This window comes from Polypterus senegalus, chromosome 1, assembly GCF_016835505.1.
Source record: "Polypterus senegalus isolate Bchr_013 chromosome 1, ASM1683550v1, whole genome shotgun sequence".
NCBI classification, from domain to species: Eukaryota; Metazoa; Chordata; class Cladistia; order Polypteriformes; family Polypteridae; genus Polypterus; species Polypterus senegalus.
This window is the reverse complement of record NC_053154.1, coordinates 149,534,727-149,558,998: the sequence shown is the minus strand read 5'-3', so window position 1 is coordinate 149,558,998 and position 24,272 is coordinate 149,534,727. Positions and strand designations below refer to the sequence as shown.

Sequence of the window (24,272 nt, the reverse complement as noted above, 5' to 3'; positions counted from 1 at the left end):
AGTCATATTGATAATTTGCAATCGGCTCAGTCAGATAAAGTGAGCCGTCATCTGGATTAGTTTCTTTTTTGTAATCACTGCTGCATGATAGGCAGACTTCACTGAAACTGATTGATGAGTGGTATTTTCAAAAGGAAAATTTTTTATAATGTATTTTTTATATTGATCTATTGATTGGGTATCAGCATAAGTAATGTCACTGTTTCTTTTTTTATTGATTTTATTAAAAGCAAGCAACATTCCATACAATAAAGTCAAAGTTAACAAAACTAAATTCAGTTCAACCCCCACCCGAGAGGAGGGCCAACAGCCAGAGTAAAACTTTAAGAGCAGAAAAGAGAGAAAAGAATCATTTTCCCCAATATAAATGCTTATTCTAAAATGTTATTGATTAGATCCTGGCAGGTTTAAAAAAAAAGTTTTGAACAGATCATCTAAATGATAATTAGATTTTTTTCCAATTTCAAATAGTATTTAACATTAGTTACTCACTGACCTAAAAGAAGTGGGTTAGGATTCTTCCAGTTGAGCAGGATAAGTCTATGTTCCAGTAGTGTAGTAAAGGTAACTACAGTTTGTTTGTCCTTCTCCACTTTAATCCCATCTGGAGGTACAACAAACACAGCTATTAATGGGTTAGTAGAGATTGTGACACCAACACTGTCTGATAGGCATTTGAAGATTTTAGTCCAGAATGTTGTTAATTTGTTGCACACCTAAAATATGTGACCCAGTGAGAGTGGAGCTCGATTGCAATGTTCACAGGTCTTACCCTGAAAACATTTTGGATAATTTCCAACGAGATAAAAGAAGAAGAAGATAAATTTGCTTGATAAAAGATTTTAAGTTGAATAATTGTATGCTTAGTAATGTCACTGTTTCAAAGTGATTTAATTCTTATTTATTTTTATTTTGGTTGCTGCATTTGTGGAGCTGGCAGGTTCTACTTATGTTCATGTTGCTTTCCAGAGAGTACTACTGTTTGCCCCAGCAGCCCAAAGAGATTGAATCAGATGCCTCTAAATTGTTATGATGCCTCATTTAGGTCTGGCTGCTGCATTGTGATTAATTCTACAGCAGTAGACTGGCTCCTGGTGGTATTGAAAGTAGGAATAGAAAATAAATGAATGAATTTCAGAGTCACTAATTTTCTTAATTGGAATGACATAACAGGATGAGTGTACCAGTGTCAGTGGGTTTTGGAAGATTCAGTGAAAACTGGATAGTAAGAGGTGATGTGAAATTCTCTCTGAAATATCTGTAGATGAATTCAGTAAACTGTTGGAAGGTCAGGCACACATTCAGCCAGGGCTCTATGTGTCTACTAAATTGATCTTTTTTATTTCATCCTGCTGTTGAATGCTATCTCAAAGTAATTTGCTTATTCACTATGCCAAATTACTGATATATAGGGCAGGTTTTATTTGTGTCTTGTATCACTTCACTAATCAATTTAATGGTGGGGTTTGAACCCATGACCATTGTGTTTGCAAGCCCAGTTTCTTAGACAATTTATTACACTGCCTTCAAATTTCTATAGAGGCCATCTCAGAAGAAGATGAAATTGTAATAAACCCTTTTTGGGTAAGCTAACTTATGGGACCTGCTGATGTCTTACACTACCTGCTGCCCATTCTTGCATCTGGGATTCTCAGCTTTTTTTATAATAATACAAGAAATGTTAAAAATCAGTGGACACCATCCACTTATTAGGCCCAATACCTAAATCACATTAATATTTGTCCCAGCTAGCTCTTAAAAGAGGGTTGAAGTGACATTCTGTGTGTATGTGAATAGCCAAGTGTTTGGAACTCCTTCCCAAATTAACCAGTATACTCATGTCATAGTCTTCATTTTTAAGCATCCCTCGTAAAGGTAGTCAGACAGTTTATTGATCCAATGTGAAGCCCACTTAGTCCAGTGCAGGGTTGTGTGGTGGTGTAATCTTATTGCTATTTGGATTCTCGTAATGTTAACTGATCCTAGGTCTAGCAAATCTAATCTCTGGCGTTTGTCCAACTTGACAAAGGGTTAGCAAGTCTTTTGATACTCAATTGTTTTTTAAAGTGTGGAAGACCAAATCATGAGATGTGACTGCAATGAGGACATGATATTTTAAGCCAGAATGCAGACAATTCACATCTACAGCGGCATTATTTCCAGCATGTACATTTGATGTACATTATCTTGGCAAATAGGCAGGCCCTCTGTGTAGATATCTGTGTTGTGCCCACTTTTTGAACATGCCCCATGCATCAGTTTAGCTTCTGATTGTCCTATTCAAATGCCACAAGAGTATTTGCATCACCAGCTTCACTCTGTGTTTAGATTTAGATTCACACCACCTTTTTTGTAAGAAACTGCTTTGAGATGTGTGGGTTGAGTAAACATCCTATTAATTTGCACTATTGTCCTTGAGTACTAAGTTAGTGGTTTCAATGGGAATTTATTCTAATGAATTTGTTTTAATGATGTAATTGATGGTTGTGAAACATTGATTTGGGTTGTTATCACAAATCTTTCTGTATATAGAAGCTGACATTTCTGTAGTATTAGACAGTCTTTCATATGTATTTATTTGTATTTGTATATATATGTATTTATATATTTTGGGGTTAAAAAACATAAGGAATCAATTTCTGCTATTAGTTTCATGTTTTGTTTAGAATTGTAAATCATTTTTATGTTAATATCTTGGTTTTCTTTATTTACATAATGACATTTTGCAGATCACTTGACCTTAATTGTTATGGTGATGAAGTAATGAACATTACTCAATAAATATTTTGGCATTCTTAATACACTTTACCCCTGGGTGGGTAAAACGAATTCAAAAGAATGTTTGGCATCAGTTAGCCTATTGCCCAAGCATGTTCTAGTGGTAGGGTATTGATTTTGGTTTTGACTTTCACTTTATCATTGACTCTTGAGTTTTGTCTTGTTCTTTGTGTTGCTAGCCCCAGTTTACTTTTGATTTTGTGGTTTTGAAACTTTGCTTTGGTTGATCTTGTCTTTTACTTGTTATCATCATCCAGTTTTTCAGTGCTTTTCAATAATCTCCATGTACTTCAACATGTCCTTAACAGCTGCATGTGTGGCGGCCATTAAGAGTACCTCTTGGGACACATGAAAAATCTTGGAATGTTCGGTTGCCTCACTTTTCTGTTTATTTCCAACCTTGGAATCAATTTCAAATTAGTCTTAGTTCTCTGTTGATTTGATGAGACTTGGTTAGAGGTCACTTTGGGAAGAGGAATGAATTGATTGTTGTTAATTATCTGCTTTACTTTTGGCAGTGCCAATAATTAATGAGACATTTCAGTAAGGCTCCTGCTTTTTTTCTTCCCTATCATTTTCTGTAGCTGGCGGTGTCTGGCTCTTAGACTTGTTTTAAGGTAACTTAAGTTAAAGTTATTGATAAATATACAGATTATAGAAATATGGTGAATGAATATGTATTAAACATAAAAGAAAGGATAAATACAGAAAACATATAATACAAAAGAGGCCAATTCTATGTTTATTTTGTAGAGTTTCTTGTTTTCAAAAGCTTTAACTTAACCTTTAATCTTTTGGAATTTTAGTGTGATGTCATAGCACGATCATTCCTGGTTGAAATGCATAGCCATGGATAAGAGATGTGCTACTTGAAGTTCTTATGCAGCACAACTTCTGGTCCAGACTTAGGTCTTGTTGTGTCTGGACTACTGCAACTCAGTTCTGGCAGGAGTACCCGCAGGTGTTATCAAGATGCTGCAGATGAATGTATTTAACCAGCCAAAACAGGCACATGTCACTCCTCTCTTCAGGTTGCACATTGACACCCTCTAGCAGCAAGCATTAAGTTCATATCCCTGATGCTTGCTGACAGAGTAGTCAATGGGTCAGCACCTGCGTATGTGGAGACACTGGTGAGGTGTTATGGTCCGTCTCGTCCACTTAGGTCTGCCAGAGAACATTGTCTAATGGTGCTGACTCTGCATGGTATCAAGTGTAAATCCAGACTGTTGTCATGTGTGATTCTGGGTTGATGGAATGGGATGTCCACCTCCAACCATACTGCTGATTCCCTCAATGTATTCGAGAAGCAACTGAAGATCCATCTGTTTTGAGACTATCTGTCTAATTGAAAAGAAAAAAAAAAACTTTCCACTGTTATACTTTATATTCATGGCTATTTAACTGTAATTGCTCTATTGATTGTAAATGTGAGTTATTACATCTTTTCAGTTGTGGCAATCAACTTTTGTTACATGTCCTATTACACTTGCTGAACAAACAGGCCTTTGCCTAATGTTACTCGATTGTTTACATCTTTTGTATGTCATTGTGGATAGAAACATCTGCTAAGCAAATAAATGTAAACATATAAAGAGAACTGATGTGTTTCCTTTTCCCTTAGAGAAGAAACAGGTGCATGGAGCTGTTATTTAATGGGAGCTATAGATTCTGCTGATTGGATAAGAGTCTATTTCCAGGTGTAGGTCTGCTTATAGTTGCATGAATATAAGGAAGACTTGATGTTGAATGACCTTCCAGGCACCTATTGGTCTGAAGAACCATGAGCTCATCTTTGATTATCAAGCCTGGTTGTGTGATGAAGGTCAGCAAGTAGGCTGACCATATTTTATCTAATGTTAGACCTGGACAACACCTAAGCCACTAAGTTTAGAGTCCACAGCTGACTATCTGGAGAGAAGGGCATATGTGCTACTGAAAGCCTTTAAAAATAGACAAAGTCATCTTTGTCCTACATCACCCAGAAGTAAATTAATTAAATATTTAGTTGCACATCTTTAAGGTCTTTGTGTGAAAATATAACCTTAACCAAGGTATCCAATGTTTTTAGCTTCTCACTCCCCATGTCCGCTGTCAATTTGTATCCTCTGTTCACTTAGTATAGACATTGAGTACAGATAGTATGAAGCACAGGGTGAAGCTATAAGCATGGAGCAGACCCTGGCTAATGTGGTGTGCACACTCTTGCCACATACTGTTTAACGTTTGTCAGTTTTGTAGGTCAATGCTGTTGTATTATCATCAATTTTGCACATTTGTAGTGTTTGCTTCCTGTAATTTTTCACTAGTAATTGGTTATATTTTTCACACTTATCCTCCCTTTGTAGAGGTATGCTTCTGATATTTTCCTACACAAGGCTAAACAGAGCTTCAATTCAGATTTGGTTGATATAACTCAGGTCAAAGGAATGCACCTAACCAATAGTTATGTTGAAATCCATGTAGACTGGTTTATAGACTCTTGAAATTTTCTCCATATACTAGTCATTCTTTTAATGTAATTCAGAACTGAGCTGGCATTCATCAGACATGGCAGTACTTTGTTAATGCTGGTGTTCAGTATTTGTGTCCCTTAAACCTCTGCTATTGCACCTTATTGTTTTTTGCTAATAGAAGTACCCAGGAAAGTAAGTTACATCATCCTAGCTGACTCAGCAACAAAAATTATTAACTCTGTGCCAATATCTTTTGATGAATTATTAATAATGCTGGCGACTTCAAGAATGAATCAAGACATACTAGGCCTGTTCCTTTCATGGACATTGCCCTATCCAAATATTATTGTCTTTAAAAATAAACCTGTGGTACAATCCAAGGTGGTCTGGCCTCATCTTAACGCCACCTACAAGCCTGTATTGCCAATACCAACTCTTTGTTATCCAAGACACAAAAAAAGTTTTTTTGTGTGTGTTTAACATTGAACATTGAACATTGAACTAATTTTGGAATGAAATTCAAATGCCTTAAGGTAATTTTGTCCTACTAATTGTATAAAGCATTTTATGAGTGATCACCATGAAAGACACTATTTAATACGATTCATTGATTGAAGTTGTGAAATATATTCTTTATAGAAAAGAGCTAGAACAACTTTGAAGTGGTACTCATATTGAAAGGAATGATGCTTTCCTACATATTAAATCTATATTACTGTATTTTTGATCATTTGTCATCAGATGGATCCTTGTCTAATGTTTGCCAATGTGGCTTCTGTAAGTGGCTCGCTTTTAAGAGGTGTGTTTATTTGACTAACATTTCTGAAGTCCTGATTGTATCTCTTTCCACAGGGCAATTGTGTACGGCTTTGTTAAAGCCATGACGCACATCGGCCAGATTAATGGAACGGATTTCCACTTCACTGACTGTCTCTTCTTCGGGGCTTTGATGTCAGCCACTGACCCAGGTATGCTGCTTTAGCCATTTTTTAAGAACATTTTTTGCAGCTATGTGAAACTTAATTTAGTTTCTCCTTGACATGAAGCAAGAGACACATTTACATCGTTCCTCGCCCCATCCAGTGTTCAAAGCCATCAAGTTAAAAGCTGAGCTTTTGTGCACTTAAAAACTTGCCCCAGAGTGGCTATCTAGTTGGAAGTCACAGCCTGGTGTTAAACATTTTTCAGAAATGTTCCTTGCAAAACATATTAACCAGTATCGAAGGGAGTCATATGTGTAAGAACTTTGTCATATATAAGGAAAAATAAAAAGTAGTGGAATGAGAAAATAATGACATATTTTTACTTCAGCATCTCAGACACCACTTTGTTATAAAGCACTTAATTTCATGCACTTACTAAATGTTGGCATATTGATATATATATTTTTTTTTGGCACAAAGTTAGCTGTTTGCTGAAGGACACCAATGGGAAAGACAAGTAGTTTCTTGAGGACTCAGAGAAAGGGTATGCCACCTCTTGGAATAGAAAACAATTCCACAAGCTGGTGTGGACATTTTTGAGCTTTCAGTAGGTGGCCACTCCTCTCTATCTTGTATAAACATTGAGAACTTAACAAATGGTAATGAATAATTGTATCTTGACCATGCAGAAATAATTATGGTGTTACAGCACAGTCCACACCTCATCTGGCAGCACCTCCGAAGCCTGCAGGAGCCAAAAAAAGATTTTATTAATGGCAGTATAATCCTATTAAGAATGTTCTGTCATGCTAAAGAAGTAGATACTGGAAAACTGCATCATTTGAAATAAGTAGTGACCAATATGAAGCTAGCCGTACATTTACATAACCTTGCCATATCCACAGAATAACTATTTTTTAGGGTAAGATAGTTGGCTGAATAAAGTTGGAATGTGTAGTCTCTGCCTAAAACTGAAATGCATATTGTCTTCAGTGGAGAATGTTTGAGGTAGTTAATGTTTTTTTGCTACAGCACAAGGTATAGGTTGGCAGTTTTATATACTTTCCTTCATCCAGTAAAATGTCTTGGGATTCATTGTGTGCGTGTTCTGTTTAACTCACCTCCATTCATGACTTGTAAAATGTCAACCAAGGGTTGAGTCCAGTAATTAATTATAGATATGGCCTTAAAGGTACTACCTCAACCTTACCTCCAATTTATTGAGAAGGATAATGAAGACTCCTTAATGTTTCGATCAGAGTCTAATCTGTCACTGTAGAAAACAGTAAATTGTGCATCATTAGATGTAGTTGGCACCTAAAGGCTGTGAGAGTGCATATACAACTTTGTAGAAAAAGGGATTAATCACCCAATTAATTAATTATTATCAGTTTTGCTTTTGGCAATGTTGATAATTAATTAAAACAGTTAACACAAAGCCCATATCAGGGATGCTTAATTAATGTAGGTTGAGTGAGGGAATCTTCTACTTTCCAGCTGGGGCTCCAGAAATATGAAGAAATCTATTCAATTAATAAGCAAGATTCATAAATCAGTGAAACACTTTCACTTTCTCTGTTGTGGTTCAGCGTGGCAGTAGAAAATCTTTCAACAAACAATCCAAACACACTTGTGGCAATAAATAAAATAATACTTTTTTTTATAAAATAAACATAATGAAAGATAAGTGTATGCAATAGATAAATAGATGGAGAGACAGATAAAAAAATAATAATAACAACACAAAATTTAACATTATGATAGCTTAGTTGGACCTTTTCTCTTCTATGGAAAAAGGCTCATGACTTATGAATTTTGATCTTGTAATCCATGTGGTTAAGATGGGTGAGTTCTTTAGCTAGTTATTACACTTCTTTTGCAAACACTGTGGTATTTATCTACTCACAGCTAGTCTGCACTAACTTGCCTTCCGCACAAAGAGTCAGTGTGTGTGAATTTCTGCTCTTCACTTTCTTACTGGATATAGAAAGAAATGTATAACACCTAGAATTTATCATTCACAAAGTGATTATCTTTCAGTTACAGTGACACCAATACCGTACCAATATATTAGCTGGCTTTGTCCTAACTACCAAGTTATAATTAATAGTTCTTGGAATCAAAGTAGGTGTACTTATGATTTGGTGTAGGCAATGCTTTGTTCCTTTCCTAGACAACTTTCTCCAGACATGTCAAAGACTCTTGAGTGCACTTTCTTTCTTTGTTTCAGGAGCTTGTCTCATTCCTCGTCTTTGTTGCACCTCTCTGGTTGCAGGCAGTTCTACAGTTTCTCTTTGAGGTTCAAACATACCTCGTCTGTCCTCCTGTTCCTAGAAAAATCATGTCTTCTGGGTAAATCAGTTAGTTATCATTTTCAGCAAGATAAATGCATAACTTTTATATATCCTGTGTCTCTCTGTTTGTGCTCTTACTATTTCTTCAGCAAGGTTTGTACTAACAGGAACACAGTTGCTCTTCAGACTCAAAGGATTTGCTCCAACCTCTGTTACAGCCACATCCTACAAAGTTACAGCCAGGTTAAGAGTAGTAAGCTTAATTAGAAGAATCCAGATCTGGGTTTTTCAAGGGTTTTTAAAGGAAGAAATACAGCTCTTGAATGCATAACAGTTTCTTGAATGCATAACAATAAACATCAGCTCCACCTATGATGATGTGTTTCAATTAAATGGTTATTGTTTATAGCAAATAAACAAAAACAAAGTGAGTAATACATGTAGTTCTGTAGGTGATGATAGTTGATAATGTACTGGCATTAACAGAACATCAGAGCCTATACTCTTTAAGCTGCATGAGTGCCCACGCAGCACTTTTAAACTGCCTCATAGGTGCTATTGTACCACTCACTCCCCCATCCAAGATTATTGTGGTTTCAACCCTTTGTTAAAGGCACCCATGTGTTGGCTTTGTGGTATTCACTACTTCACTGGGGACCCACTCAAAGCTCAAAGGGGATTAAAGAAATCGGTGATAAGTGGCAAGTACCAGCTAAAGTGCTTTTTATATGCACTCATCATTAAAAACATTAGTCAGGGCCCCACAGGGGCAAATGAGTTTATGTAGGATTTTACACTTGTGCCGTGAGGTTGGTGCTCAAATAGTTTTGGATTTTGAAGCATTTTGGAATTTCAAATTTAGGATTAGACATACTCAATCTGTATTAACATTCAACACTCAAAAGATTGAAAACCAAAAACAAAACCAAATAAGCAACAGAAAATTGCTTCAGAAACTAGTCTTTTTCAAACTGACTAGTCTTTTCTTTGTAAATAAGGTGCAGATGCTAAAGTAAATGCTTCTTGGTCTTTTATAACAGGCTTATCTGAGGCATCATGGATGCATATGAAGCAAACACACACACACACACACATGTAAAAGCACAGCTCCAGTAGAAAGAAAGCACAATATGGTGCTGGTATTGATGTCACCAGTAAAGAAACAAGTAATGATAGAAAGGGTACTTAACCCTGACATGAGCTGCTTATACTCTATCTCTCCAAAGATCTTGGCAGTGATCCCACTATCAGTATATTGAGGGACAGACATCTAGCATAGGAAAACACACACCTAGACATGTTTGTGAAGCTCCATACTGTAAATGAACTCACACATGGCTCTCTTAAAGGCTCCCTTCTTATCTCTTACATTTAAATAAACTTTGTCATAGCTGTATTCCTAATTTGCTCTTCTGTAACAACTATACTAACCCTAACTCTTCCATACTGTTATCTCAGGCTGTTCATCTACTCTACTATAATGTCCATTTGTTCATTAATGTGCACTCTTTAGCCTAGAACTGAATTTTCTGTTTTCAAAGTCTTGCATTCTTGTTTACTTTTGTTATCTTGGCTTACAGCAGTGTTGACTTTATGGCCAGACAAGGGCGTTCCAGCCTCCCTAACCTGACACAGGCAGACACCAGGACACAAGTTCCTGCACAGCACACATTTTTATTCACATGGGGAAGCGATTTTCCCTCACTCTCCACAGCAGCACAGTACAAAGCACCATGCACAATAAGTACACAGTTCTTTCTTCTTCTTCTCTCTCTCTCTGTCTCTCTCTTCTTCGCCTCCACTCCTCCTCCGGCAACCAACTCCCGGAGTAGTGGCAGCTGGCTTCTTTAATAGAGCACCTAGAAGTGCTCCAGGTGTCCAGTGATCTTCTTCCAGCAGCACTTTGGGGTGTGGCAGAAGTGCTGTAACAAAGGGCCCAGCCGTTCCTGCTGCACCCCCTGGTGGCACCCACAGAACCCAACAGGGCAGTTCCAAACTCCAAACCCCATGGAGCAACCTGTGCAACCCAGGGGGTCTACCATCTTTCACTCCAGTTGAGAAAGTGCCCTGAATATGCTCTCTTCTCTGGTCCTTCTATAATCTTCGTGTCCCAGCTGGGCAAGGGTCCTGGCCATCCGCAACACTTACAGCAGTTCCACAGATACATACAAGATAATAGATCCCACATACAGCTGAAGTGCAGCTAATTTTCAACTAGCAATTTTCATTTTTTATGTATGAATAAAAAAAAAACAAGTATTAAAGCAGATGAATATGTAGCAGCCATCATTAATCCTGAGGAATAGTACAATACAACTTGTTTTTCTATAGCGTTCTTCACAGAGTACAGGTGTACAGCGCTGTAAACAATTCTGTTCAAGTACAAGTATAGATTATATTAATTACTAAATACAGAAGTGGTACACATACAAATGCAGATTTGTTAAAGCACACAGAGGATTGGATTAGTCGATTAAATATACTGTAAATGAACCAACAATATCTGTCCATTAATTATTTGTTGAACTATGGCCAGTTGAGAATGGAGTAGATTAAAAAGACAGTAATTTGTGTACAGTACTTTGTCACTATTTTCAATTATTTGGTGTTTTCCTTTGCACACTTTACTGAATAGTACCACTACAGTGCTCAACGATGAAATATGTTACATCACTGTTGAGCAGGTCCATCTGCTGCTGGCTTCTTAGTTGAGTTGTGGAATCCGCTGGTTGTAATTCCTGATTACACATCCTAGCCATGTAGACTCTGGGAGTTATAGCTGCTGAGAAGGGGAGTGACACTGTGAGTGATTCCTCAGCAGATGTAGAATGTGACTCTTAATTGTTGTTTACCAGTGGATTTTCTTGCTATCATTACATATTTTCCAAATCCATGAGGTGTACTGAATCATTATCAAAAACTGTCAGCTCTTTCAAAACAGAGTTGACTTACTGCTATCCTCTGTACATACCTGTGGTTCAGCTTAATTTAAATTATTTGTGATTTAATGTACAACAATATTGCTTCACTATCATTTTAATAACAAGTTTGTAACATTTTTCTGCAAAATTAGGAATTAAGCATTATGCATTCTTGTCAGTTTCTCATTAATGGATATTTTAGTGCAAGTTATGACATACTTTTAAAATTATGTTTAGTCCCCGGGAAAGAAACTTGTTCATAATTGAAGACCTGCCAGAATTTTGAGAATTGTTTTTATTTGCTGTGTAAAGGGCCTTAATATGGTCTATTCTATATTTTAAATAGTAACTTGGCTATGACAAAAAAACATTTTTTGATTAATTAGTCCCATTTCCAGGCTTGGGTGCCGTAGCTATCATCTGTGTGAGAGGAGTTCTTGGGTTAATCCTTTCTAAGAAGTTGTGGTCCTTCAACACTGGCACTTGCTGCCATTCACACCCTTGTTTAATCACAGAAGGGTTTGTTCTGGTACTTTATCTTGTTGCCTTGGGTCCAGATATAAAAGACTGGGGAGGTATCTAAATACAACTGCAGTCAACCCTGACAGGTGACAAGCTCTTAAGAACAAGGGCTATAGTTGGGATTTGGGACATTCTGTTCAGATCTAAGTAATAAAGAGTCTATGATGAAACAACACTTTTTGACATTCTGATGCCCTCATTAGCTACTCAGGTGTCTAATCCATATTCAGTACAGAATACTTTGATGGGCTTTGGATCTGTCGAAAGCTTGAAGAAGTTTATGGCTTTCATGAGATCCTGCTATTCACTATTATGTTTTTGTTCATCTCACTTTGCTTATGTTTTTAGACTCACATCAGTTTACTTCAGTAATCAAAATCACCTTTCCCAACACAATATGGAATTTTGTATTTTCTTTTATTTATAATGGCACAAAGGAGTAGTCGTGTGTTGCATGTTGGTTGGAGACCAACACATCATACTGTACACATCACAGTACTATTACTTCTAATACTACTGTTCCAAACTCTATAGACCTAAAATTTGAAGTAATGTGAAGTGAATTTATATTTACAATGAAAACATGATAATATACAGAAATAATTGCACAGATGTCTAAAAGCACTAAAATAAACAAAACACATAGTCCTTATAAGTGTCTAATGATAGTCTCTATATTGGATGGAAAATAGTCCTTATAAGTTTCTAATGATAGTCTCTATATTGGATGGAAAATTGTATTTCTGTCTTATGTTATGACCTGAGGAGCATATGGAACGAATTCACAAGATGCCAAGAAATTGAAATGATGTTGCATATCAGAATGTTCTTACTTCAGGGTGGATCATCCTATGGTTATGGCCACTGTAGTAGTCCTTAAAGTTCTAAGTAGTGAAAGGTATCCTCAGCAAGAAAAATGGAAACTAGAATGTCTTCTTTTTCTTGCAACTGATTGCCAGGATGTTCTTGGTCCTGCTCTCTTACTAGTGTTATTTGCCATATGTAGTAAACAGTAAGTACAAAAGAATAGAAGATACCAACAACTAAAAACCATTAAGTTATATTACAATGATGATTTTCTTAACATGCATAGGTATTATGCCATATGTCTTAAATACGGCTCAGGAATTTATGTAACTATAGCTGCAATTAGATTAAAAAAAAATGAAAGTGGTTCCAACTTATTCCATTTTCTAGTGAAATGAGGTGATAACTCATTTGGAATGATTTTCTATTTTCTCATAGTCTGAGCAATTGCTTTTTGTTAGCTCTTTTTTACAGAAATATTGACCTGAAATGTTCTAACACAGTATAAATCATGCATGCCCATTACATTCACATCATTAATAAGCCAACAGCAGCGTTTCTTTTTGCCAAATTGAAATGCTTATATTTTTCAAAGCTGAAAAGATTAAGGAAATCAAGGGCTCCAACACTGACTTGAATAACGGTGTTAAGTAATTTCTTTGTCATCTGAAATTTAATCAAGTTGGCAAACATAAGCCAAACGTGTCCTCTTTGGTTTTGACAGCAGAGAATGCTGCTGTGGCTTGATGGCTGTGACTTTGTCATGTTGGGGTGAAAGTGGAGGCCCCCGTCTGCTATTATATATGATTCTGCTGTGTTCTGCCTTCTCTCCATAATTTTCTAGCAGTTTTCTCAAACTAGAAAGAATACAGTGACACTATCATTACTTGTTATGAGATTTTTAAATTAAAAGGTAGCTGAAGTGACCCTGTGTGATTGAATATGGGTGCATGACTGGAGTCTCATACAGGCCTTATTCCTGCTTTGTGCCTGACACTGCCAGTTCCCCATGGCCTTGTTCTAGAAATTGTGGTCTCAAAAAATAGAGTGATGTTTAAAACTTAACAGAAGAATAGGACAGAGTGCTACTACCTACACTGTTCATTAATTTTCCAACCCCTTTTATTTTGGTACAGAGCTGTGGGGTGTCAGGAAATAAACAGGAGCATCTGGCACAAGGTCAGCCATTGACAGGATGACATTTTATCACAAGGCACACTTCTTACATTCCCACACTCACTTACACAGGACATTTTGTGAATGCTCATTCTACAGAGCCTATAAAAAGAATTGACCTCTAGTTATGCAACATTGAATGACTTGAGATTAAATTCTTTTCTTGGCCATTGCTATCAAGCACACAGGGTAAGTAACATTTAAACAAAATTACATTTTTGGTATTCCTTTAAGCTGGCATCATATTAAATACCATCTACAGTAGGGATCCCCAACTCTGATCCTGGAGGGCCCCAGTGGCTACAGGTTTTCATTCTAACCCTTTTCTTAATTAGTGATCTGTTTTTGAATTCATTTTAATTGACTTGTTTTTTTAAGATTTGCTCCCTTGAATTTCTTCATTGTTCCTCTGAATAGATAGATAGATAGATAGATAGATAGATAGATAGATAGATAGATAGATAGATAGATAGATAGATACTTTATTAATCCCAAGGGGAAATTCACAATTGCTTCATTTATTTCCAAACAGAAATGAAATGTGAATTGAGTGAGCAAACAGAAGACAAACTAAGTCAGGACCTCAAACTCCAACCAGTTCTTTAGTTAGGTGCCAATTGTTGTTGTTAATTATACCAGTTCTTTAATTCCGTGGCTTGTTGCTGCTGTCATTGTGCAATAGCATACATTTCCAAAATTGTTGATTTTCTCTTTTCTAAGAGCACCGTTAAAAAGTTTTAGGTACCTGAGCAGATCAACATGCCTGAGACTTCCATCCTTTCTTTATATTGACATATTGTATGATGGACACATTTTGCTGGTCATGTTTTGGCTCATTTTGTATTCCATTATTGTTTGACTGCTAAATAAGAAAAAAGAAGCAATTAAGGGGTTTGAGTCTTCAAGAGCAAGGCAATTAAAATGAATTCAAAAGAAGTTAATTAGCAGGAAAAACAGGTCACTAATTAAGAAAATGGTTAGAATGAAAACCTGCAGCCACTAGGGCCCTCCAGGACTGGAGTTGGGGACCCCTGATCTACAGAATAAGGCTCACAATAACGCCATGACAAACCACTATGTCTCAGCTGCTTTTGTGCCAAACGTGTGAACAGTGACAGGTCTACTAGCACCTTAGGCCCTTGATCATGCTGTACAGTTACCAGCATAAAATTGCTTGCAACATTTCTAGTTTCTCCATATAATTCTGCTGCAACCCCTAGACTGTAGATGAATCACAGCTGTTTGTATTAATCCTATTAACTCAAACAAGTTCAGAAACACCTTAACTTGTGTTGTCTGCCAAATGAGCTCTTTCTTCGTATGTCAGTGTCATCTGTCCAGCAATTCCTGTCTTTGTCTTTCATTGTGCTACGTTTCTGTTCATTAGTACAGCAGGGACCAATTTGCTGTAGTCAGTTGAAACCTGAAAGGTTTAACATTTATCCTTGGGGAATCTTGACTTTAAAGCTGATCAATATTTTAGAATCGATAAGGTTGCATAACAGCTTATTCAGACAACATTTCACAGCACGTGTAAATGCTGCAAGAAAAGGCTCTGGAAGTGAAGCATTTACATTCTAAACACAAGCTATCAGAGGGCACAGCTGGTGTTAGTCAATCAATATTTAGTTTACAGTATATAGCACCATTCACAGTAAGAGCTATCACAAAGTGGTTGACAGTGATAACGCTGAAATCAAGCAGTTTATATTATTTTATTATAAAATATTTCAAAGTAAGCACTAACCCATAGCAACCATGTGTTGATCTATCCAAGTTAAATCTATTTAGGGTAAGGGGCACTGGCAGGTGCAAAGCAGGGGTCAAACATGGATGAGAAACATCCCCACCCAAGAGCAATTTAGAGTTGCTAATCAAATCAGCTACACATCTTTCTACTCTGGGAGTAAAATGGATTTTCTGGAGGAAGCCTAAATGAACTCAGACAAGTGTGGGTAAGAGGTTGATGCTAGAGGGTAGTAATTAATTTACGTATTAAGTAGGACTGGCTGCCATCAAGGAAACCTTCCTACCCAACTAATGCCAAGGAGGACAAAATTGACAGATAATATATTTATTGCAAAATAAGCACAGGGAGGAACGAAACAAAGGGAGAAACACAAAGCACAAAAATTAATGGAGGCTACTGCCTGTGTAAGCCTGCCTATACACGGTAGCTTAAAGTCTATGTCTGTCAGGCAGATTGCCCTTTCCACTTGTCTATCTGAGAGTTGGTTTCGCTAGAAATAAAATAACAAAAGCAAAGTGCAAATCGAGTTCTGATTGGGGAAATTCGCCACTGTGTTATACTATATTCACTGATGACCTTGTTCACGGAATATTTTCCTAGAAATGCACAATGTGGGCAGCTTTAACAAACATTTTTTTCTTAGTGTCCAATGATGCTTTGCCAGACCAGTGTTAGATCTCAGACCTGTTGTAGCCACGTGCAGAACGTTAATGTATATGTACCATAATATCTTTGCCAATATTCATTGTGCCTCTGTGATGTCACAACATGATCAGTACACTCTATAGCCTTCCAGAAAAACAAAAAACTTGCAGTGTTTTCATTTGAGGAATATCTTAGCTGACCATGATGAGAATATGATGAGTATTAGCACTGGATATATCACATTGATCTCAGTGCACAGCAGTCCTGCACTGCATGGCTTATTTGTAGGCCTAATTAGCCATATGCCACACCTATCAGTCAAAATAAGCTTTAAAGGAGCCCTCAATGCGCCCCCCTATCAGAGAACAATATAAATATGCTGCTGCTTTGTGGCTTGGCCAATGTGAGCCCCAAGATTGGAACTCTGTGAGTGCAATAACCCATATTTTATTTACGTATTACTAGTTTGTGGCCATTTGTTGAATTTTGTTTGTGGTTGTGGTTCCATCTGCATCTGTTGGTGTTTGTGTCATTGTTTCACAGTGGTTAGCACTTTTTCCTCACAGCACAGATTACATTTTTTGCCACAGTAATCTCTCCATCATGGTCGGCGGATGCTTCCCTAGCCCACAGAGACGCTAAAAAGCTAGTAGAGTTCCTCCTGCCCTGTTAACGTCAATACATTTCACAGACTTAAGTGAAATTCCCAAACATTATCATAATTTTCACAAACTCGCAGCGAAAAGAACTCTGTGAGGTTCACTTATCACTATAAAACATACAAGAATTCAAAAGACCTTTAAACCAAACAAAGTGTATGAAGCATTCAATAAGGAAATAAACTGTGATTTACAAATGAACAAATAACAAACACCACATGAACTAACATAATCTTCTTATATAATACATTGCTGTGGCTGTCCGCTTGTCTGTCGAGGATTTTAAATCACCTGTTGCTCGCAAACCGTTTGACCTATTGACCTGAAATTTGGTTAACATATACTATGTGACATCTACTATCCACTTTTGGGGTGATGATTGACCTCCAAGGCTATTCCTCTTTTCATTTTTATTTTACTTTATTGTAGAATCAACTCCCTGCAGCGGCCAGCAGGGTGGCTGTGCGGCGCCATTCTCATCCCTACCATCTTCGCCGTCACTTCCCTTACTTTTTCATATCTTAAATCATTCATGAGGCAGGTTGAAGATTTAAGTGACAGTTTAAGAGAAAAATTTAAGAAAATGTACTAAGTAATTGCAACACAAAAACTGACTTAATCGGTTTTAACGTGAAAAGATGCCAACAAAAGAAGAGAAGAAGCGGGCTGCTAGGGTGGAGAAAAGAAGAGCTGCTCAGGAGGCAGCAAGTGCATCAATCTCTGAGCAAACGAATGCTAAACATACAGAGAAAGAGTATAAAAAACTGTGAATGCTCAAGTCAATTGTATTCACTGCATTCAGTGTGCAGTTATACAATAATATAGGCACTTTCTGCACATGTTGGTTTCCAAGACATTACAGCAGCACTTAACAAAATGGCACAAGTGATCACATCACCTACAAGATGGTAAAAAATTTTAATCCAGACAGACAAAAATGACCTAAATCTTGACAGTCAAAATTGTTTTTGCTTTTAATTCAGTAAGTACCAGTGTTTATATCAGCACATGTTATTTAACTGTCTTTAAATGTTCATTCCTGATTCCTTCTCTGTCACAAGAAATTCAGAAACAATCAGTTATTTAAAATGTACGTCAGTTGGCTGGGCATGCTTGTTATTGCTTACTGTTACTGCTGCTTTTTATGATTGTTATTTCTTATTATAAGACAAATACAAACTTAATCCCCAAAATGCACATTAGTGCACAGCACCATTTTCAGGCCCAACTGCACATGCACTTTGAAATGGAATATTCCGTAGCACTTGAACTAACAAATGGGTAATTTCAATTAATTATAAAAGACGTAATTAACTTTAACTGAAATATTGCAAGTGTATAGATTCACTAGGCGGCACGGTGGCGCAGTGGTAGCGCTGCTGCCTCGCAGTTAGGAGATCCGGGTTCACTTCCCGGGTCCTCCCTGCGTGGAGTTTGCATGTTCTCCCCGTGTCTGCGTGGGTTTCCTCCGGGCGCTCTGGTTTCCTCCCACAATCCAAAGACATGCAGGTTAGGTGGATTGGCGATTCTACATTGGCCCTAGTGTGTGCTTGGTGTGTGGGTGTGTTTGTGTGTGTCCTGCGGTAGGTTGGCACCCTGCCCAGGATTGGTTCCTGCCTTGTGCCCTGTGTTGGCTGGGATTGGCTCCGGCAGACCCCCGTGACCCTGTATTCGGATTCAGCGGGTTAGAAAATGGATGGATGGATGGATAGATTCACTATATAGAAGTCACTGCTGTTTATGTGAAGGGTTAAGATACTTATATAACAAAGAATGTATTAAGTTTTTTTTCCCTGTATTGTCCATCAATATAGTAGGAAAAAGTTAATGTGAATGTTATGTGTTTTTATTAAAAAAAGGAAAATATGTAGACCTCGTAACACTCTTGTAACAAAATGCATTAAAATAGTTTCAGTTGACAGTAGTCAAAACCATGTACACATACAGTTTCAGCACAGCTTAAAATGACACTTTCCATCCATATCTCATATACTAGGGGCCAGGTTGTGCCCTGTTCTGGAGGATGTAGTCATTGGTGTATGATCAGTTTTGTCTGGCCTTACCCAGTCAGAGCTCACATTAGTCCCCTTACCATTAGTATCTTCCTGTTCTTCTTTTATGTCAGGCAGACGATGATATATTTGAAACACAGTTCTTCTTTTTCAGCATTGCACAAATGATTTGACAACAAAATAACAGGATTCTGAACTCTGAAGGCGATGTACCTCATTTACTGAACTTGGTTATTTCTGTACTAAGGTAGTGGGAACCAAACCCTTTCTCGGCAGCATTTAACCCAAAGCAAGAAGCTACATGAAGCTTTGAAAAGTTTCTTATGTGGCCAGTCATAATATGTCTTTTGTTGTAACTACTTTTGTATACTTTACTTTTATATACTTCCATATATTCTTTAAGTTATCCTTTTGTTAAAGTTCCTGCTTCACAGTAGGGGCGACTGAACTCAGGTAGCTTTTCATCAAAATTGTGCTTTGTCATTGTGGCCTATTCTGTGAGCATTGAAGGCAGTGGCAGAGCCAGCACAAGGCAGGCAGGCAGGGGTGGGGGGGCGGTGTTTTCCCTGTGTCCCTACCTAATAGGTGGATCCTCAATCATGACAAAAAAGAAAAATTAAAGAGCTCCTTTTATAACATTCTGCTACATCCCAATTCAAAACCTTACATACATAATACTCTCTTTATAAACAGAATACTGTTTTGAAGTTTATGATTTCATAACCACACTACATCATCACAAAGCTAATTCCCACACATGCTGTGATGGAGCAAGGCTTAGGGTATTTTTAGGGTTTCATTTTTTATTAGTATGATATTGCTTGTGCTAATCAGTACACAGCCAAAAATAGGGTTTTAAAGAGGGCTAGGGTGAGTTCAGGAGGGGAGAACGAAAAGGAAAATTCAGACGAGTAGACAGATCAGAGTTAGAATTGTGCAAGAGAGAGCTGGAGAGCAGAAAAGGTAATGTAGTCTTTTCTAGGTTCCCATAGTTGACCAGCTATTGAGTATGCAAACCAGGATCCAGCATGAATCAAACACGTAACAAAGACAGCTCTCACTCCAAAAAGTTATTTTTAAACGTGTAATGAAAATTTTAAACAGAAACATCACAAAAGTTCAGAATAAAAGGATAAATGGCAAAACGGGGAAAAAGTTTCTTCCTGTTTTCATTTCAGTCTTAGCTTTCTTTTGTTAAACTTCTATACTTAAGAGTTGTGACTCTTCTATTGTAAACTTATAGAATTCACTTTAGTACTTCAGTACATTAAATACATTCAGTACGTATAGTTTGAAACTGTTTTGCCGTCTATACCTTACCAACTGCACGGCAGAGTTCAATACATTTACTACGTACAGTTTGAAACTGTTCACTTTCTATGCTTTTCCAACTGTAAGCTGGATCACAAACTGAACTAGTCTGTAGTCAGAATGACAATAAATAATCAGAATATTCCATTTTCAGTGTAGCTTTTGGGGTTTAAAATAAAATCTCCTATTGACTATGCACTGATATACAGGTATAAGGAAACATTTTAACATAACTAAGAAAATACTTCTATCAATGTAACATAACCTAACTAACTAACCAATGGCTCATTTACATGTAGTTTTGGTCATGCTGATCAGGACAAAGCAGGACAGAATTTGGGAACAGATTATGGAAGGAGCAAGAGAGGTCGAGTCTGTTGTGGACTTTAAAAAGTGCAGAATAAGACATGGTGTTGCTCCTAGTCCTTACGTGTACTGGCAGAGGTGGCAGAGATAGACAGAAGGGAAGTCGAGGCAATGCAGCAATGGTGGGAAAGTTCTTGGGATCTCCACCTGCTGATTGCATTGCAGAAATGTGGCAATTGAATATCTAAGGAGTATTACTGAGAACTTGGCAGGGCTTCCCTTTTGTGATCCATGTTAGAGGGCACAATGGAAACAGGATGTTTTTAACTGCTTTTTTATTTATTGAAGACCTTGTTGGGCACTGGTTTTTATGAAGATTATTTATTGAAAGAACACTTTTTGGCACAATTTTGTACATTCATCTGTGCAGTTTGTACTTTTAAAAATAAACACTGCATTTCCTTTTTTTTTGCACTGTGAATAATCAGGTTTGTATCTTCACTTGCTTCCGTCCATCCTTAGTCTACAAATGACAAGATTCCCCACTAAGGTATCATGCCATGGGGAGTCACAATGCTATCCTGCTAGTTAATGGGTTAGCACATGTCAGGTGCATTGGAACACATAAAAAGGCAAGAAAGAGCTCAGTTTATTTTAATTGTAACTCTGCTCACACACTTTTCTTCTTGAAGCCAATTGACAACCACACCTAATCAAAGTTGTGATGACAAAATGAATAAAGAAGAGCTAAGTGATGAGCAGGAAAGAGATGGATTTTCTGAAAATGAAAGTCCACACAAATAACACAGAAAAAGTATGAGAAGGAGGAGGACAAGTCTGACAATGAAGATGAAGACCAATCAAGTGATACAGAAAACAGTGTGACAGAGGCAGATGACAACTAAAATAATGGGAAAGAGAGGTGAATATGCAACAAGTGATGAAAATGACAGTCCCCTTGGCCCATCGTATGCAGACAATGTTAATTTAGAACTCTAGGTCAGGTTTAACAACCAGGAAAGCTTCCCACACTAGTTTTAAAAATCAGATTCTTATGTCTGATGTCGTAAAAGCTCTGAATCATCATGTGCTAAATCCTTGGGGTTTGTGTGCATTGTATAGTGGGTGTAAATTAAGGGCGATGCTCTAATGAACTTGCCCCGACCCCCAAAGCTTTGCTTGACCATTGATCAAAAGGTTTTGTTAACTTGAAAAGCTTCTCTGTGAACATAATTTAGCCTAAGCTCTGTCCATGGTGCAACTTATCTTTACTTTTCTGAGGTTTTCCTTTTTCAATAGTTGTCAGTCTTTTACAGACTTTTATTTTCAGCCATTTGGATTTTCCAGGCAGACTTGCCTTGTCCCCATTTCTCCACCACTAAATTTAAGTTTGTTTGATTTTTTTGATTCAAGATTATGGGATATGGTTTTAGCTTTTGTATTTTAGAGTGAAGAACAGTTTTTTGTTTTTACTTGGGGATTTGTGTATGTTTTTTCTGAGTGTTACTTCTTGTTTTTTGGTAATTTAGAGAAGTACTTTATGTAAATGTCTAGTTTCTTTATTTTTTCTGGATTTCCCTTTCTTAGAGGTTTGTGTTTTTGTTTGATATTTACTCTAGTAATTTAGTATTTCAATTATGAACGATTAGCCTTGTTCTGTTTTGCTTCTTCCTTCTTGCACAGTCACAACACTCATTTTGTTTCCCTTCTTAAAGCCATTTTTCACAGTCTATGTGCATTTTTGCTGCACTTTCAGCTGAGAGCTCAGTGACTGTCACTCTCGTACACACAACAGCCCACCCCTATAGGTACAGAAGCTCCCTATGACTAGATAAGACCAGTTTGATTTTGCTGAAGTAAGTTGCAAAGCACTGTAACTGAGTTGCTAGTAGTTTCACCATATCAAACAGATAGTCACAGGTCCCCACTGCAAATGTCCATGACTTGTGCTGCAATTTTCATAAGATAATAAAAATTAAGGCTTCAGCCGAAAACTGCTGGAAAAGTCATGTATGCAGTATGACACCAATTTAAGGGATCCAGGGAACTAATGGATTTGAGACTGTGATTATAGGGATGATTGCTTCCCTTTGGCATAATGACCCAGGGTCCAAATCTTGCATTCATCCAATTAAAGTATAGCTATCTAGTGAGTATTTTGGGTATTAGGTGGTATGTTATTCCACATTGTGAACCACATTTTGAGATTTTCTGTATGGAGTATCTCCACCTAAATTAGCAAAATGCCCAGTCTGTCAGGTCTACATTAACCCTTGCTGAGATGCCATGCTCTGTTGTTCTTTTATTTTTAGAAATGTGCAGTGGAAAACATATGTAACTAATTAGGCAAATCACACTCTTTACATTAGGATCAAAACAGATGGTTTATGAAATAAATCTGATTACTATGAAAATGTCTTTAAAATATTTTATTACACGCAATGTTTGTGTGAGTCAGGTGGAGACAAGTAACACTTGCTTAACAAGGTACTCTCTAGCAGTTGACTTAAACAGAAATTATAAAAGTTCATTTTGGGGGACGGGGTTGGGAGCATGCGCTGATAGTGCTTTGCCACTCCCACCGCACAACGAACCACCTGGTATTTTACAGTAATTGTAATTCATATTTGCATTTTGACATGCATAAAATTTTCATATTTATTTTCCACCTGGCAGTCTTGAGATACAGTATGTTGGCTGTATTTGCATAACACTCTTTAAGCTGTTGTACTCTTGAAAAGGAATGACATTGATTTGAGCACTCCTGTCCTGTTTGTAGTTAATTATTTTCACCTGAATTCTGATTGACTTTCCTTCCATACTTCTCCTTCTCAAATGTAACAAGACACCTTTACACTTACCATATGTGTTCCCCAGTCATTGGTTACAAAATTATTCATTTTCTGGTTGTAAAAGACTTTTGGCTTTTGTCCTTTTGGGTCTTGTTTATGAGCCTATAGTTTTCTTTATTGTTTAGTTCAACTGGCTTTACTCTGAAACTCCATGGCTCCACTTTACTTATTCTTACGTGGAGTAAGGTTTGGACATCCATGACCAGCCTGATTAGGTTAAGGACCGAAACTCTGCTCTAATCAGGAATGTTATGCAAATGGAGCTGAGCACAACCATAAATATGCCAATTTTACTTTTTAAATCAGACCAAAAATATTGCAGATTTTTTTCTTCAAAAGAAGCCCAAAACACTGCAACCTGCAAACGCTCTATCAACACAAAAAATAATCAAAAATAGTACAATAGGGATGGAAAATTGTGGAACTGGCAACAGTGACCACAGAATGTGAGCACACTTTCACATTGCTTTGGCAGATTCCACTCTGCACCATTTTGTAGACTGCCACTACGACAGTCTCTGAAATGATTGACGTGCATAGACGAATTTGATAGATCTGCTCATAATGTCTTTGGACTGCATCAATATCTACATGAAACGCAGCTTCATCTGTAAGTGTGACTGACACTGGAATTTCACATCACCAATATTTTCCCCTGCCTTAAATAACCAGATGCTGACCCATTTCACAGGCTGTAGTGAGAGATGCTCCTGGAATGACTGTTATTGGCATGCATCTAAAAATCATCAAAGACTAAGCAAAAATCCAGCTTCATTGTGTTTTGTAAAATGATGTAAGGTATGATAAGACATTCTTTATATACGTACATTTTGGTGAAGTGAGGTAAGCCTATATTTCAT

General features: G+C 37.2%; 1 protein-coding gene across 2 annotated transcripts in view; it reads left to right on the top strand.

The window, feature by feature from the left end:
- Positions 1-24,272, top strand: part of LOC120533585 (sodium/hydrogen exchanger 9-like) — a 447,557-nt gene that overhangs the window by 98,823 nt on the left and 324,462 nt on the right. For both annotated transcript variants that reach the window (XR_005634561.1, XM_039760513.1), the window contains exon 5: positions 6,087-6,202. Coding sequence is in view for 1 of the 2 variants with exons in the window: in XM_039760513.1 (XP_039616447.1) it covers positions 6,087-6,202 (116 nt within the window). In the remaining variant the exon portion in view is untranslated. The remainder of the gene's footprint in view (positions 1-6,086; positions 6,203-24,272) is intronic.